Source organism: Aquarana catesbeiana, linkage group LG01 (genome assembly GCF_042186555.1).
Source record: "Aquarana catesbeiana isolate 2022-GZ linkage group LG01, ASM4218655v1, whole genome shotgun sequence".
Taxonomy (NCBI): Eukaryota; Metazoa; Chordata; class Amphibia; order Anura; family Ranidae; genus Aquarana; species Aquarana catesbeiana.
This window is the reverse complement of record NC_133324.1, coordinates 183,724,988-183,741,550: the sequence shown is the minus strand read 5'-3', so window position 1 is coordinate 183,741,550 and position 16,563 is coordinate 183,724,988. Positions and strand designations below refer to the sequence as shown.

General features: G+C 40.2%; 1 protein-coding gene across 3 annotated transcripts in view; it reads left to right on the top strand.

Moving 5' to 3' along the window:
• PJA2 (praja ring finger ubiquitin ligase 2) overlaps positions 1–16,563 on the top strand; it is a 120,676-nt gene that overhangs the window by 67,053 nt on the left and 37,060 nt on the right. For all 3 annotated transcript variants that reach the window (XM_073624599.1, XM_073624600.1, XM_073624601.1), the window contains one exon: positions 7,766–7,942. In XM_073624599.1, coding sequence (XP_073480700.1) covers positions 7,766–7,942 — 177 coding nt within the window. The remainder of the gene's footprint in view (positions 1–7,765; positions 7,943–16,563) is intronic.

The following is a 16,563-nucleotide window of genomic DNA, read 5'->3' as shown; positions in this document are numbered from 1 at the left end:
TATAGACAGGTGTGTGGCTTTCCTAATCAAGTCCAGTCAGTATAATCAAACACAGCTGGACTCAAATGAAGGTGTAGAACCATCGCGAGGATGATCAGAAGAAATGGACAGCACCTGAGTTAAATATGAGTGTCACAGTAAAGGGTCTGAATACTTAGGACCATGTGATATTTCAGTTTTTCTTTTTTAATAAATCTGCAAAAATGTCAACCTTTGTATTATGATTTTTTTTTTTTGGCCGTGTGTAGCACGTCCAGAATCCTGAATGAGGTAAAGTGATATTAAAGTCTTGTGTTATTTTTTGTCTCAGCCAATGAAAAGAGTCTCGGGCAGCCGAGTCTCCCCTGCAACATCGCTGGCTAGAGATGGGCTCAGGTAAGTATGAGGGGGGCTGCTGCACACAGGGTTTTTTTTTTTTTTTTTTTTTTTTTTATCTTAATGCATAGAAAACCTTTACAATCACTTTAACTATGTTAACAGAGTGCAATATTGTTTGATAGTTATTTACTAAACGGGGGTTTCCATCATAGTGGCAAAACATGCAACTTTATTGATGGTAAATAAAGATGTCTGAATCTAACAATCATATACAGCCTAAGTTGATGCAATTAAGGACATTGGTGGCCAAAAAATGAATAGAACATTACTTCTTTGGTTGCCAGCATCTATCCAGTGCTTACCTGCAGTCCTGTCAACCATAGAATAAATGGAGCTGGCCATTTATTCAGGAGGGCACCACTAGGTGCTAAGAAAACGTAGAGCATCTGCACAAAGCACCTCACCCCTCATCGGTACAAACCTATATAAACAAAACTTTTTTTTTTTTTTTAGTTTCTATTCTAAAATTTTGCAAATAAGTCATTTTTCTTCATAAATTTGGGCCAAAATTTATACTGCTACATATCTTTGGTAATGTAACACAAGTAATCTGCGCTAACCTCGGCTAACTACCATATTAACGGTAAATATATGAATTAAAGGTGAAAACTGAGTGTGAAAATAGGTGAAAAAAAGATAAGAAAAATGACTAATAGTGCTGCAACCCAAGAAAACCCGAAATATTCAGTTTGAAAAATACACTCAGGTGCACTACTAATGTCAAAAGACCTTGGTTGAAAAAACCCCTTCAACATAGGTATGTATATTATTCAAATTTTAGATAGGAGTAGAACAATAATAATTCCAATAATGTGCAATACATAAAAAAGCAGTGAATGACTTATTTCAATGTTGTGCAGTTCACTTGTGGAATAAATAAGAAAAGTCCTGCAACTTAATGTGTGCTTTCCTATGTGAACGATCCTTTCCTTTTGAAGCCAAACTTTGTGGAAAAAGAAAAAGGGGGGCTGCTTACCAGATGTGTGGGACCCCTGTTACAGGGGTCTTAAGGGCTCAGATATGTCACATCCCGTAGGCAGGAACAGCTGATCTAGGTTTTCATACTCCAGACATCCATCCGCCTTGAAACCTTCACTAGCGCTGGGATAGTAATGATGAGCTCACGTAGACAGGAACAGCTGATTAGATTTGAACACAGACTCAGATCCGCCTTGGACTCCTCATAAGCGCTGTTATATCTATATGGTGGACTAGCCTCTGTAGAATCGCTCGCAGTATGTAAGGAGAGATTTCAAAAACAAAGTCCTCCATAGGGTAGTAGGTTAAAAAGACTCTTTAATAAAAAACGAAGGTGGCCGACATGAAAGGTATTAGCAGAAAATCAGTACACAAAGTTAACAGCTCTGCTGCAGTAAAGCCAGCCAGCTGCTGTGTGGTGACGTCAGGTTCTGTAGCTCCGCCCTTCGCTGCGTTTCTCCATAAGAGGCTTTGACTGGGAGAGGAGACTGGGTCAGCATAGAGGCAGAGACAAAGAGGTGCAGGCACTAGGAAAGAGTAGATGGATGACTGAAAGGATAGAGCATTGAGTGACATCGGTGAAACCAGTCAGGGACCAGCACTGCTGGAGCTGAGGGACTCCCCTAGCAGCCAGGGGAAGAACTCCTCCAGTGAGTGTGTGTGTGTGGGGGGGGTGCGAACGTAGGTAAAGGAAAGAGATTATGGTGGTAGGGCACTCCAATTCTTAGGTCAGAGGGGGCAATCTGTCACAAAGACCTGAAGCACCGAACTGTATGCTGTCCACCCGGCGCTCGGGTTTGGCACATCACGGATCTGGTGGATAGATTACTGGGAGGGGCTGGGGAAGACCCAGCTGTCATGGTGCATGTTGGCACCAATGACAAAGTCAGAGGAAGCTGGAGTGTCCTAAAAAATGATTTTAGAGACTTAGGAGCTAAATTGAGGAAAAGGACCTTCAAGGTAGTATTCTCAGAAATACCTCGAGCCACACCAGAAAGGGAAAGGGAGAGGGAGATTAGGGAAGTAAACAAGTGGCTGAGGAGCTGGTATAGCAAGGAGGGGTTTGGGTTCCTGGAGAACTGGAACGACTTCTCATTCAGTTACCAGATTTATGGAAGGACGGACTGCACCTAAATGAGGAGGGTGCAGATATGCTGGGAGTGAATATGGCCGAAAAGTTAGAGGGGCTTAAAAAATAAGCGATGGGGGGAGGGTCCAGAGGTAGAGATAGTCAGCGCGGAACATATTCCAGAGGGTAAGTTGACTAAAGCACACAAACCCAAGGTAAGTACAGTAACAAGTCCTATTTGCAATCTCGAACACCCAATAAGAGGATAGTATGCAACTGGTCTAAACTACGTGCCATGTTCACCAATGCCAGGAGCCTGGCGGACAAGATGTGAGAACTAGAGTTACTGTTGTACTAGGAGGATTTTGATTTTGTGGGAATTTCAGAGACTTGGTTCAACAGCTCTCATGATTGGCTGGTAACCATTCAAGGGTATTCCCTTTATTGCAGTGATAGAGAGGGTAAAAAACAGGGAGGGGTATGCCTGTATATCAAGAATAATGTACAAGTGAATGTGAGAGATTACATCACTAAAAGAGGTAGGGAGGAGGTGGAATCCTTATGGGTAGAGCTCCAAAGGGATGAAAGAGGAAAATAATACTGGGAGTATGCTATAGGCCCTGAGTGGGAGACGGACCTCCTATCAAAATTTGGATTAGCAACAAGTGACTAAACTCTCTTCCACGGAAAAGTTTTATCCCTATTGTGGGGTCACCAGTGTGGCATTTGTAAATTGAAATCATATCTCCTCTCAAGCATCTCTTCTCCAGAGAGAATAAGTTCAGTGCTCTCAACCTCTCTTCACAACCAATATCCTCCAGACCCTTTATTAGCTTTGTTGCCCTTCTCTGTACTCGCTCTATTTTCAGTACATCCTTCCTGAGGACTGGTGCCCAGAACTGGACAGCATACTTTAGGTACGGCCGGACCAGAGTCTTGTAGAGTGGGAGAATTATTGTTTTATCTCTGGAGTTAATCCCCTTTTTAATGCATGCCAATATTCTGTTTGCTTTGTTAGCAGTAGCTTGGCATTGCATGACATTGCTGAGCCTGTCATCTACTAGGACCCCCGGGTCCTTTTCCATCCTGGATTCCCCCAATGGTTCTCCCCCTAGTGAGTAGATTGCATTCATATTTTTGCCACCCAAATGCATAATTTTACATTTTTCCACATTAAACCTCATTTGCCATGCAGTTGCCCACCCCATTAATTTGTTCAGATCTTCTTGCAAGGTTTCCACATCCTGCGGTGAAGTTATTGCCCTGCTTAGCTTAGTATCGTCTGCAAATACAGAGATTGAACTGTTTATCCCATCCTCCAGGTCGTTTATGAACAAATTAAATAGGATTGGTCCCAGCACAGAACCCTGGGGGAGGACCCCACTTTCCACCCCGACCATTCTGAGTACTCCCCATTTATCAATACCCTCTGAATTTGTCCATATAGCCAGTTTTCAATCCATGTACTCACCCTATCGTCCATGCCAACTGACCTTATTTTCTACAGTAAACGTTTATGGGGAACTGTGTCAAATGTTTTTGCAAAATCCAGATATACCACATCTACGGGCCTTCCTTTTATCTAGATGGCAGCTCACCTCCTCATAGGTTAATAGATTGGTTTGGCAAGAACGATTCTTCATGAATCCATGCTGATTACTGCTAATGATACAGTTTTCTTTACTAAAATCTTGTATATAGTTCCTTATCATCCCCTCCAGGAGCTTGCATACTATTGATGTTAGGCTAACTGGTCTAATTCCCAGGGATGTGTGTTGGCCTTTTTTTAAATATTGGTGCTACATTGGCTTTTCTCCAATCAGCTGGTTTCATTCCCGTTAGTAGACTGTCAGTAAAAATTAGGAACAATTGTCTGGAAATTACTTGACTGAGTTCCCTAAGTTCCCTAAAGACTCATTCTTTATGGGGCCAATATAGTATGTCCTCCCTTTTTTACTGTTTACATGCTTAAAGAATTTCTTGGCATTATTTGTTGCTTTCCTCCACTAGGTGTCTTTCGTGTTCTATCTTAGCCACCCTAATTGCACCCTTACATTTCTTGTTGCATTCCTTGTAAAGTCTGAATGATGATGATTCCTTAGCCTTGTATTTTTTGAAGGCCTTCTCATTTTGCTTTTGTATGCAATTTTTACATTGGAGTTAGGCCATCCAGGATTTTTGTTCGCCCTTTTAAACTTATTTCCCAATAGGATGCACTGGCTTATGCCCTTAAAAGCAAACCGCAAGGTGGCCCTTCCATCCCAGGCGGCCGTCATATGATGTCCTCGGCTTCCCGTCTAGGGGGCATGCACCTCATCACTCGGGAGCTGATGTGTGTGCCTGGAGGCCGCAATGTTCGCCGGGCACCCGCGATTGCTTGTCACAGAGCAGGGGCGTGGATCGGTGTGTGTAAACACACACCGATCCACGTCCTGTCAGGGGAGAGGAGACAGATCGTGTGTTCCTTGTATAGGAACACTGATTGCTCACCTCTGCCAGTCAGTCCCCTCCCCCCACAGTTCTAATCGCTCCCTAGGTAACGCATTTAACCCCTTGATCGCCCCCTAATGTTAACCCCTTCCCTGCCAGTGACATATGGTAATCGATGCATATTTATAGCACTGATCGCTGTATAATTGTTAATGGTCCCAAAATAGTGTCAAAAGGGTCCGATCTGTCTGCCGCAATATTACAGTCCTGACAAAAATCGCAGATTGACGTCATTCCAATTAAAAAAAAAAAAAATAATAAAAATGCCATAATTCTATCCCCTATTTTGTAGGTGCTATAACTTTTGCACAAACCAATCAATATATTTTTTACCAAAAATATGTAGAAGAATACATATCGGCCTAAACTGAGGAAGAAATTTTTTTTTTTTGGGATATTTATTACAGCAAAAAGTAAAAAATATTGTTTTCAAAATTGTTGCTTTTTAATTTGTTTATAGCGCAAAAAAAAAAAAAAAACGCAGAGGTGATCAAATGCCACCAAAAGAAAGCTCTATTTGTGGGGAAAAAAATTATCAAAATTTCATATGGGTACAGTGTTGCATGACCGTGCAATTGTCATTCAAAATGTTACAACGCTGAAAGCTGAAAATTGGCCTGGGCAGGAAGGGGGTTAATAAGACACGTGGCCACTCACTAAAATTAGAAGAAATGAGATTTAACCTTAAACTGCGTTGAGAAAAGAAACAAAATCCCCTTGTGGTGGACTTTTAAGGCACAGAAATTGTTTGAGAAAAATTAATCTAGTTTGAAAAGTGTTTATTCAATATATTAAGTACAAGATATAAAAAAACACATAAGATACAATAGAACACATTTAAAGTGCTGTCATCACAACATAGTACAGGTAGGAAACCAGTAATTCTTGCATCCGACACGTTTCGGAGCACATATGTGTATCTCCTTCCTCAAGGGTAGAATTAAGCGAGAATACTAAGTGTTCTAAAATGAAATATTTGAGAGAAATAAGTATACAAATATGCATCAATATACAGAAACAAAGGGCAGAAATGGTGGCGAAAATGGGAAAAAAAATCACTTACATATATATTGAGATGACAACCCTTTCAGACCATGAAGATTAAAAACATATGAATGCAAAAAGATGTTCCCAGTTTGCTTGAGCTGGAGGTCCAACACAAGTGGCGTGCCTCAAAAAGAGGGGTGCCTAGCCTGAAAAGCTGACCCAGTTCCCCCACACATAAACCAAACCAGGAGGGGAGGCCAGGGGACCCACTGGGGCCAAAAAGAGGAAAAAGACTCTGAAATCATGAAATGGAGTAAATGGTTACATAAATTTAATTCTAGTTTTAATTGATTTTTATTTTTATTATCTAACCGAATAAAAAAGTAGAAAACTTTTTATTTAATTCATGTACAGACGTTTGAAAAAAGTCTGAAATAAATGGTAATATATTCCAAAAAGATACCTGCCAATGGTGAGTAAGAACCACTTGAGTGTGCAAAGAACGTTATTTGTTGTAGAGGGCACAGTCACCACAATTGTAGAAAAAGAAATAAAATATATTCTGATTGGTGGTGTATAAGGTTATTTATATGAAAAAAAAAAAGTATATATATCATGTATTATGGGCACTGACTGCAGTGACAATATTAAATTAATTCATTATGTGTGTTAAACTTTTGTGATTGTACTAAAATGACAAAATATGCATTCAATATATCCAATATAAACTAGCCATCAGATGACAAAGTTTAACATGAACAAAAAAACATATGTGATTGAAGAGGCAGAGAGTCCATGTGCAAAAAAGCACATGGGCTGCATAATCAAACAGCTAGTCAAAAAAGTGAATAAAAAATGTGATAAGGATATGAACAAAAAAGGGATAAAGAGCCCGGTTTCTTCCATCAAAAATGCAGACAGAAAAAAAAAAAAAAAAAAAAAGGCCAGATTCCTGCCTATTGAACTTGTGACTGTTCACTCCAACATCCAGCAGAACTGACATGGATGCCAGAGAGAGCGGCCATATGAGTATCTGTCCCTCCCATTCCAATCAGAGAGGAAATTGGGGGGGGGGGGTCTGTTCCAAAAGGCCCCAGAGCCATGCACACGCAATACTAAATCAATTTATTATATATGTGTTGAACTTTTGTGATTATTCTAAAATGACAAAATATATATTCAATATATTTAATATTTAGTATTGACTCGCCATCAAATGACAAAGTTTGACATGACATGAAAGAAAAAACATATGTGATTGAAGATGCAGAGAGTCTATGTGCAAAAAGCACATGGACTGCTTGGTCAAACGGCTAGTCAGAAAAGTGAATGAACAATGTAGTAAGGGTATGAACAAAAGGGATAAGGAGCCAGATTACCTCCCATCAAAATGCAGACAGAAAAAGGAAAAAGCCAGATTCCTACCTATTGAACCTGTGACTGTTCACTCCAGCATATGCTGGAGTGTACCCTTCCACATTCACTGCAATTCCGAAAGCATGATGGGAAGTGTAGTTTGATTATAGTGTAGAGAGAGAGGATATGATGTAATCACTGTTTCACAGCTCCTCCTTGGCAGAATAGATGCTGCCTTTTTTTGAATTACAGTGAGGACTTTCTGCAAATTCAATTAGACTTTTCTTTTCAGTGGTAAGGAATGCCACAAATGTAATTACTGTTTTTAGTGTTTTGTGTAGCGGCTAGGGGGGTGTACTAATGGGGGATTTTTTTGCCGATCCCGATCTTTCGCAAAACATGCTGTGATAAGGTTTCCAGAGTGCATCTTTCAGGTTTGTAATTTTTTTTTTTTTGTATTTACTTTTTTATTTATTTATTTTTATTTTTTTGTAATGCCTTTTGCAGCTCTGAGTGCAGTGATGGGGAATGGTCTACCTGTTTACCCTCATATTTCTCTGCTGATAAAGATCATTCCTCCAGTGATGAAAGCTGGGAAACTTTGCCTGGAAAAGAAGAGCATGATGTACAGAGTAATAGCAGCAGCTTAGAAGAGGAGAATTCTGAATTTTGCTTCCAGGTTGAGTAAGTGTTTTTTACATTTTTACTGCTATTTATGCAGATATTTAATAATCTGATTGTAACTTTCAAGTTTTTTGTATAATATTAAGTTGGTGGGTGTGGTGTGGTGTGGTTTTTGTGTGTGGTGTTTTTTTTTTTTTTTTTATTTTTTTTTTTTTTTTTTTTTATTAAACCTGCTCTTTGCCCGATCAGTGCATACAAACAGGATATGAAGCAAAAATGGTATGGAACTTTTACTTTTCATTCATTCTTTGCTGCCCTGTTCATCCACTGGAATACCCCAACAATTGCTGTGTAATTCAGCTATTCACTGGCTTGGAGGGGAGGAGACAGCGCAACCACTCTGGTGAAGTAGTAGCAATAATCAGTCTGGCGACTCAACATGCTCTTAAAAGTACTTTATTTGCTACATAGGTAGAGGGTAAATCCTGACACGTTTCAGCTATAGAGCCTTCATCAAAGCAAACTTTGGTGTAGTAAGAGGTTTCAAATAAGCTTAATTACAAAAAGATAAAAAGTGAATACTCACCAACCTGAAAAAAGGAAACAAAATTGAGTTCTCAGGAGAAGATAAGCCTATAGCAGCGACGGCGAACCTTTTTTGAGGCCTAGCGCCCAAACTGCAACACAAAACCAAATAATTGGTGACAGCCACAGATAATGACCGCAAGGGCCACTCACCAGTCCCCAGCGACACAGCAACAACGCTTCCTCTGAAAAGCTGTGCTCTCACTCTTGGTTGCCTCTGGTGACACCCACAACTGGCACTGCAGGGGCAGTATCTTTGCAGCTGCTGTGTCCCCTGGCTCACAGCGTGCTACTCCAGCCTCTCTCTTGCAGTGTGTGTGTGTGTGTGTGTGTGTATATGTAATATATGTGTGTGTGTGTGTGTATGTATGTATATGTGTGTGTGTGTATATATATATATATATATATAATATATATTATGTGTGTGTATATATATATATGTGTATATATATATATATATATATATATATATATATATATATATATATATATAGATAGTCTCACAAAAGTGAATACACCCCTCACATTTTTGTAAATATATTTTCATGTGACAACACTGAAGAAATGACACTTTGCTACAATGAAAAATAGTGAGTGTACAGCTTGTATAACAGTGTAAATTTGCTGTCCCCCTCAGAATACCTCAACACACAGCCATTAATGTCTAAACTGCTGGCAACAAAAGTGAGTACACCCTTAAGTGAAAATGTCCAAATTGGGCCCAAAGTCTCAATATTTTGTGTGGCCACAATTATTTTCCAGCACTGCCTTAACCCTCTTGGGCATGGAGTTCACCAGAGCTTCACAGGTTGCGACTGGATTCCTCTTCTACTCCTCCATGACGACATCACGGAGCTGGTGGATGCTCGAGATCTTGCGCTCCTCTACCTTCCGTTCGAGGATGCCCCACAGATACTCAATAGGGTTTAGGGCTAGAGACATGCTTGGCCAGTCCATCACCTTTTTACCCTCAGCTTCTTTAGCAAGGCAGTGGTCATCTTGGAGGTGTGTTTGGGGTCGTTATCATGTTGGCCCAGTCTCCAAAGGGAGGGGATCATGCTCTGCTTCAGTAGGTGACAGTGCATGTTGGCATTCATGGTTCCCTCAATGAACTGTAGCTCCCCAGTTCTGGCAGCACTCATGCAGCCCCAGACCATGACACTGCCACCACCATGCTTGAGTGTAGACAAGCCACACTTGTCTTTGTACTCCTCACCTGGTTGCCACTACACACGCTTGACACCCATCTGAACCAAATAAGTTATCTTTGTCTCATCAGACCACAGGACATGGTTCCAGTAATCCATGCCCTTAGTCTGCTTGTCTTCAGCAAACTGTTTGTGGGCTTTCTTGTGCATCATCTTTAGAAGAGGCTTCCTTCTGAGACGCTGGCAGCACTCATACGTCTATTTCCCAAAGACAACCTTTGGATATGACGCTGAGCATGCGCACTCAACTTCTTTGGCCAACCATGGCAAGGCCTGTCCTGAGTGGACTTCCAAAAGTGTCCTTACTGCGCTATCCCAAAAACAAAAAAAATTATGAATTTAAATATAAATTAAACTTGATATCTGTGAATTAGCTGCAACTAATAAATGCAAGACACGCATTCAAAATGACATACAAAATAATAAGCTGCGCTGTATATAATGATTCTCTACATGAATCTTTCTGAGTCATGCCAATATACACTTATATATATAAAAAGTGTTCACTATCACCCGTGATATGTGCACAGAAAACAAGATCGTGAAAAGATATACATCAAAACATTTCATAAATAAAATAAAAATTGCTTAAATATATAAGTCCGCTATAACAGACCAAAAAATATTCAAAAATAAAAAAGTCCACTGATGTAGACACTCTTCCAGGGGGTGGCTTAAAGATCTTTCATAAATGGTGACATGCAGTTCCAACACTGGACGTGATGAGTGTGAGGGTATGTTGCAAAAAGTGCCTCCACCACAGGTAATACCGCCGCTTACCAGCTCCCTAGGTCTCCTTTCACAGAGACCCAACGTGCCTTAGGCTTTTACCCAGCCTCGGGTGTTGCGGTAGCTGACAGCGCTAGAGAAATTTCCCTCAATTTCAATAGGAGATGTCATCTCGTATGGTATATATTCGTTCATGAGCCGGGAAAAGATATGAAGCATCCATAGTGTAATACGTTTTAAAAATTTTTATTACATAAAAAAATATTGCACTTACAATTAGGTAGATATTCGTTCAGCGGCCGGCTCTCGTATGCTGCCCGTAACTTCTGGGTTCAGCGCAGTATGTGGTGACGTCAGCACGCCGCTCCTCCCTACGCCGTTTCATCACAGATGACGTCTTCCAGGGGTACGGGCAGCGTGCTGACTCACCGCCATATGTACACTACACAACAAGCGGAACGCCCAGTTCTGAACTCCTGGTGTCCCTCAATCTGCCATTTTGGAAAAGGGCATGTGCCCTGAATCCTAAAAAAGCTGGTATTCAATTGCCTGATTGTAACCAGAATTACCGGGCATAATAATTAGCCAATTGATCAATGAAAAATATGAATAATAACAGAAAAACGTTTAATTAAAAATTCTATACAGATTGGCATTTGCACGGACTTGTCTTACATTGACTAAAATGGTAGTGTCATCACGTTTGATAGACATTAGCCAATCAGTTTAAAGGATCCACTCAGAATTAGTGGTGCAGTTCGAAACTACTGCACCCATTTTAAGGTAAAAAATGCGCTACTAAAAAATTATTTATAAAAATAATTATTTATAAAATTATTTAAAAATAAATGGACAAAAATGTCAAACGTGTCTTAAAACCACATATTCCTCAAATTCCCACTATATGGAATAATTAATGGTTAGACTAAAACTGAAATAACTGTTATAGTTACGGACCCATGCACCCACTGTAGTAGGATGCTTATCACGGAATAAAAACCGTGTTTATGATGTCTAGCCTGAATACGAAAAAATTAGTTGTTCTTATCACTTCCTAATTATCAGTTCTATATATAGGCAGATAGACAAATATCTCATTGATAATCATCACTTAATAAGCCTAACCTATCCTGATTGTAGTCAGACCACTAATGATGAGGTGCTTATAAAATGGGAACTGCAAAAATTTCTCTACTAAATGTACCTTTGTCGAGGGAGAAAAAATTAGAACCCCCTAGCAAAAAGATTATGATTACTATCAATGTTGGGGTAGGTTGGAATACCTTGAGACATCCCTAGAATATATGTCCCTTAGTTTACATATTGTGGATATGTCCACATGCTCCTTACCTCCATAATTACTCATCGAGTTAGAAAAAAATGTGTTATAGATAAAACGGCCTTCCTTATCTGATCCCCAAAGTTAGCAAAAACGAAAACAAAAATCTTAAGGTCACTAGGAGTTCAGAATGGGGTAAAAACAATGACATTCTAGCTATTGTCAATAAAAGAATTTACATCTATATCAACATTCAGGCCGTATGGGGTGTAGCAACGTACCCTATGTATCCAGGCCGTTTCAAGCCTGGACAATTCCCTCACTAAGGAGCTACCCCTCCAATGAGCGCTGAACCTATCTATCCCAAGAAAGATTGTGTTAGCAGGGTTACGGTTGTGATGGGTAGCATAGTGTTTGGAAACCGAATGGAATTTAAAACCATTCTTAATATTTGTAATATGCTCCCCCAAACGAACTTGCATAGGTCGTTTAGTCCTGCCTATGTACTGAAGCCCACACGGGCATTGCAATAAGTATACAACACCCATTGAGCTACATGCGATAAATGGTTCAATACGGTGTTCCTTAGATGTACTGCTTGAGATAAATTATTCTGTTTTTCTCTGTCTGCTTTTATTTAGTGTACAGATCTGGCACCTACGGCATTGGTGGTATCCAGAAAGGTTCTGAAAGAACGATACCCTCTTGATGGGTGGGTCCACAACATTGGGAGCAATTTTATCGCAAAGAGAGGGGACTCCTCTAAACACTATATGTGGTTTATCGGGTATGAATGTCTTGATGACTCTGTCATTTCCCAACAAGTGCCAGTGTTTACGGAGAATGTTCTTGATACAATAGTGTTGGGTAGAATAAGAGGTGATAATTGGTCCATCTTTAGTTCTCCCAGAACTTTCTTGGAGCAAGGTGGCTCTATCGATTTGTTCCACCTGTTCCATAGTTCTTCCTAGGGAATCGCCATCATAACCCTTCTCATCTAATCTCTTTTTGATAATGCCCGCCTGTGTTCTATAGTCATTGATATCTGTACAATTCCGCCTCATTCTTATAAACTGGCTTTTCGGGATGGACTTAAGCCAAGAGTCATGATGGCAGCTCCCCAGGGGGATAAAGGCATTACGGTCTGTTTTTTTTAAAGAACAACATTGTTCTAAATGTGTCCCCATTCTTTATTATGGTGAGATCAAGAAAATTTATTCTATCATAGCTCATTTCATGGACGAACTTTATACCCCTATCATTTTTGATAGAAGAAAAGAAGTCCTCTAGTTGGGGGCCCGTACCATCCCATAGGAGGAGGACGTCCTCTATATATCTGGCCCAGAAACGCAAATATGGGTTTCGGTCCTTATAGATGACGTCCTCCTCCCACTTGCCCATAAAAAGGTTTGCCAGACTGGGGGCATATTTAGCCCCCATAGCTACATCACGTTGTTGTAGGTAATATTGGTGCTTGAACCAAAAATAATTGTGTCCCGCCGCATATTCAAGTAGATCTATAATAAAACTCTGTTGTTGTTTAGGTAAAGTAGACAGCTTATTTAAGTAGTACTTGACCGCGGCTATCCCTAGACCATGGGGTATAATAGTGTACAAAGACGTAACGTCCGCCGTCACTAGCAGAGTGTGGTTTTCAGGTCTAATATCAGACAGTAAATTTAATACATGTCTGGTATCCTTCAAATATGACGGTAATTGCTGTACCAATGGCTGGAGAAAATGATCTATGTACTTTCCCACCTGGGACGTGATGGAATCTATCCCACTCACGATGGGACGACCCAGGGGGCAAGTAAGGCTCTTGTGAATTTTGGGTAAACAATATAATATTGGTACCCTAGGTGCTTTCGGAACAAGAAAGATTTTCTCTTTTTCATTAAGAATGCCTTTTTGAAAACCCCTCTCAATTAAGGGTAATAACGCTTTTTTGTATTTGACAACGGGATTGCTTGGCAAAAGGACATAGGTGTTCTTGTCTCCCACTATAGTGTACATTTCTCCTAAGTACTTATCTCGATCCAACACTACAATCCCCCCCGCCTTTATCCGCAGGGCGGATAACCAAATTTTTATTATTACAAATTGAATCTAATCCTTCCTCTAAGTTCCTGTCCATCTTAGGATTGAAGTTTTTTATACGTTCCGAATCCCTCAAGAGGACGTCCCTAAAAACTTTTAATGTAGGAGCCAGAACACCGGAGGGGGTTGAAGGTTGAAGCATTTGAAAGACCCGAGTGTTGATAATTTTGTCGGGTATCCTTATGTTGCATAGCAGGGATGGTTGCAAAATGCCACTTGATATTGATCCTGCGAACAAATTTGTGGACATCCATGTATGTTTGGAATTTATTAAGTTTCCTAGGTGGTGCAAACTTCAAACCCTTACTCAGCAGAGCGATTTCAGACTCGGTGAGGGTTTGGGAGCTCAAATTAAAGATACCATCGCCCTTTATTTCTTTAACTTTTTTTGACTGTGCTCTCTTCCCCCCTCTGGTTCCTCTTTGTTTTCCACTGGTCTTTTTACTCCTTGATTTGCCCTGGGAAAACCCCAATTCTGTTGTACATGATTCGGTTCAATGGGTCTATTAGAATAATCTCCGAGAGGTCTCATTCTCCTCTTATCATGGTCCTCACGAAGATTACTAGAAGCTTGGGGACTATACCCCCCCGGCCTTCTCTGTCTCTTAGGGGGAAGAAACGGTTATGTGTATCAACCCCATATTCATAATCCTGATCATCATCTCTTACTGAATTAGACCGATTCCCCCGATAGGCGCCTTGATCATATCGTATGTCGGGGCCCTGATTATAGTATGATTCTTGATTGTAACCTCCCCTAGTGTAGGACAGATCCCTTTCATGGTTATATTGTGGTCCATAATTTATATGGATACCCATAATTCCTATCATAATTTCCTGTGTGTCGCGGTGGTGGCCTCTGGTTTCTCCCTGAGGGTCTTCTATAGTGACCGCCTCTTCCCGACATTGGTGCTCTCTGTGGTGACTGATATGTTGTCCCACCCTTTTTCCCAGTTTTATTCTTATGGTAGGGTTTTTTGGGTGTTCTTTGGGATTGATTAGCAATGGGCAGATGTTGTACTTCTGAAGGGATTGCTCGTGAAGTGTCATCACCTTGTGTGATAGCTACCATTCTAGGGTCAGTATGAGTTAATTGCTCCGCAGCCAACTTTTTTTGCCATTCAAAGACCATACTAGCTTGGTAATCGCCAAAATCCCTGTTATATTTTTTCCTCTTTTTGATTTTCTGTTCCCTTTCTTCTTTCTCTAGGACTTTAATTAAATCGGTGGTTCTCTCTTTATATTCCTCACTCTCTTTATATGAGGACATATTGTCCTTGAGTGACTTAATCTCCACATCCAGCCTGGCTAATTTGCCATGTTTTCTAGACACTAAGAATTGTAAGAAATTAACCCTGGCATCATTGAAATACTGGAACCATTCCTCCAATTCTACTTCTCCTTTTTGTGGGCACACCTCCCATGTCAGACTCCTGGGGACCATCTTAAGTTTGATGTAAGTATCCAGGAAAGCTATGTCCCACTGAGTGTGAATTTCTGATATAGTTAGATTTTTAAGTCTAACAAAGAATCCGCTCAGGTCATTATCACTCTCATTGTACGTTTCAAACACTCCTTCCGTGTTGACTGTCTTAGATGCTCTATAGTCAAATATGTCCATAATGGTGTTAAAAATTGATACGCGATATGTTAATTAAACTGGAAAATCTTCTATAATGATTTAGTGCCCAAACTTAATGATTGACTTGTCAGAAAAAATTATTATAGGGATGTGTATTCACACAGTGAGCATGTGGGGATTGCTGCTGTAAGTTTGTATCTAATTAATGTAAACTTCCAAAAGTGTCCTTACTGCGCTATCCCAAAAACAAAAAAAATTATGAATTTAAATATAAATTAATAAAAATTTTTAAAACTTATTACACTATGGATGCTTCATATCTTTTCCCGGCTCATGAACGAATATATACCACACGAGATGACATCTCCTATTGAAATTGAGGGAAATTTCTCTAGCGCTGTCAGCTACCGCAACACCCGAGGATGGGTAAAAGCCTAAGGCACGTTGGGTCTCTGTGAAAGGAGACCTAGGGAGCTGGTAAGCGGCAGTATTACCTGTGGTGGAGGCACTTTTTGCAACATACCCTCACACTCATCACGTCCAGTGTTGGAACTGCATATCACCATTTATGAAAGATCTTTAAGCCACCCCCTGGAAGAGTGTCTACATCAGTGGACTTTTTTATTTTTGAATATTTTTTGGTCTGTTGTAGCGGACTTCTATATTTAAACAATTTTTATTTTATTTATGAAATGTTTTGATATATATCTTTTCACTATGTTGTTTTCTGTGCACATATCACGGGTGATAATGAACACTTTTTATATATAAGTGTATATTGGCATGACTCAGAAAGATTCATGTAGAGAATCATTATATACAGCGCAGCTTATTATTTTGTCTGTCCTGAGTGGAACCTGTCCTGTTAAACCACTGTATGGTCTTGGCCTCCATGCTGCAGCTCAGTTTCAGGGTCTTGACAATCTTCTTATAGTCTAGGCCAGTGATGGCGAACCTTGGCACCCCAGATGTTTTGAAACTACATTTTCAATGATGCTCCTAAAATACTACTCCTGCCTTCACACTGCCAAACAGACCTACTTTATCACACTCATTAACACCTTCTCATCCAGTCCACGTCAACTCTTCTCTACCTTCAACACTCTACTCTGTCCTCCACTGCCTCCACCCACCAACTCACTCACTGCCCAGGAGATTGCCAATCACTTCAAAACTAAGATTGATACAATTCATGAGG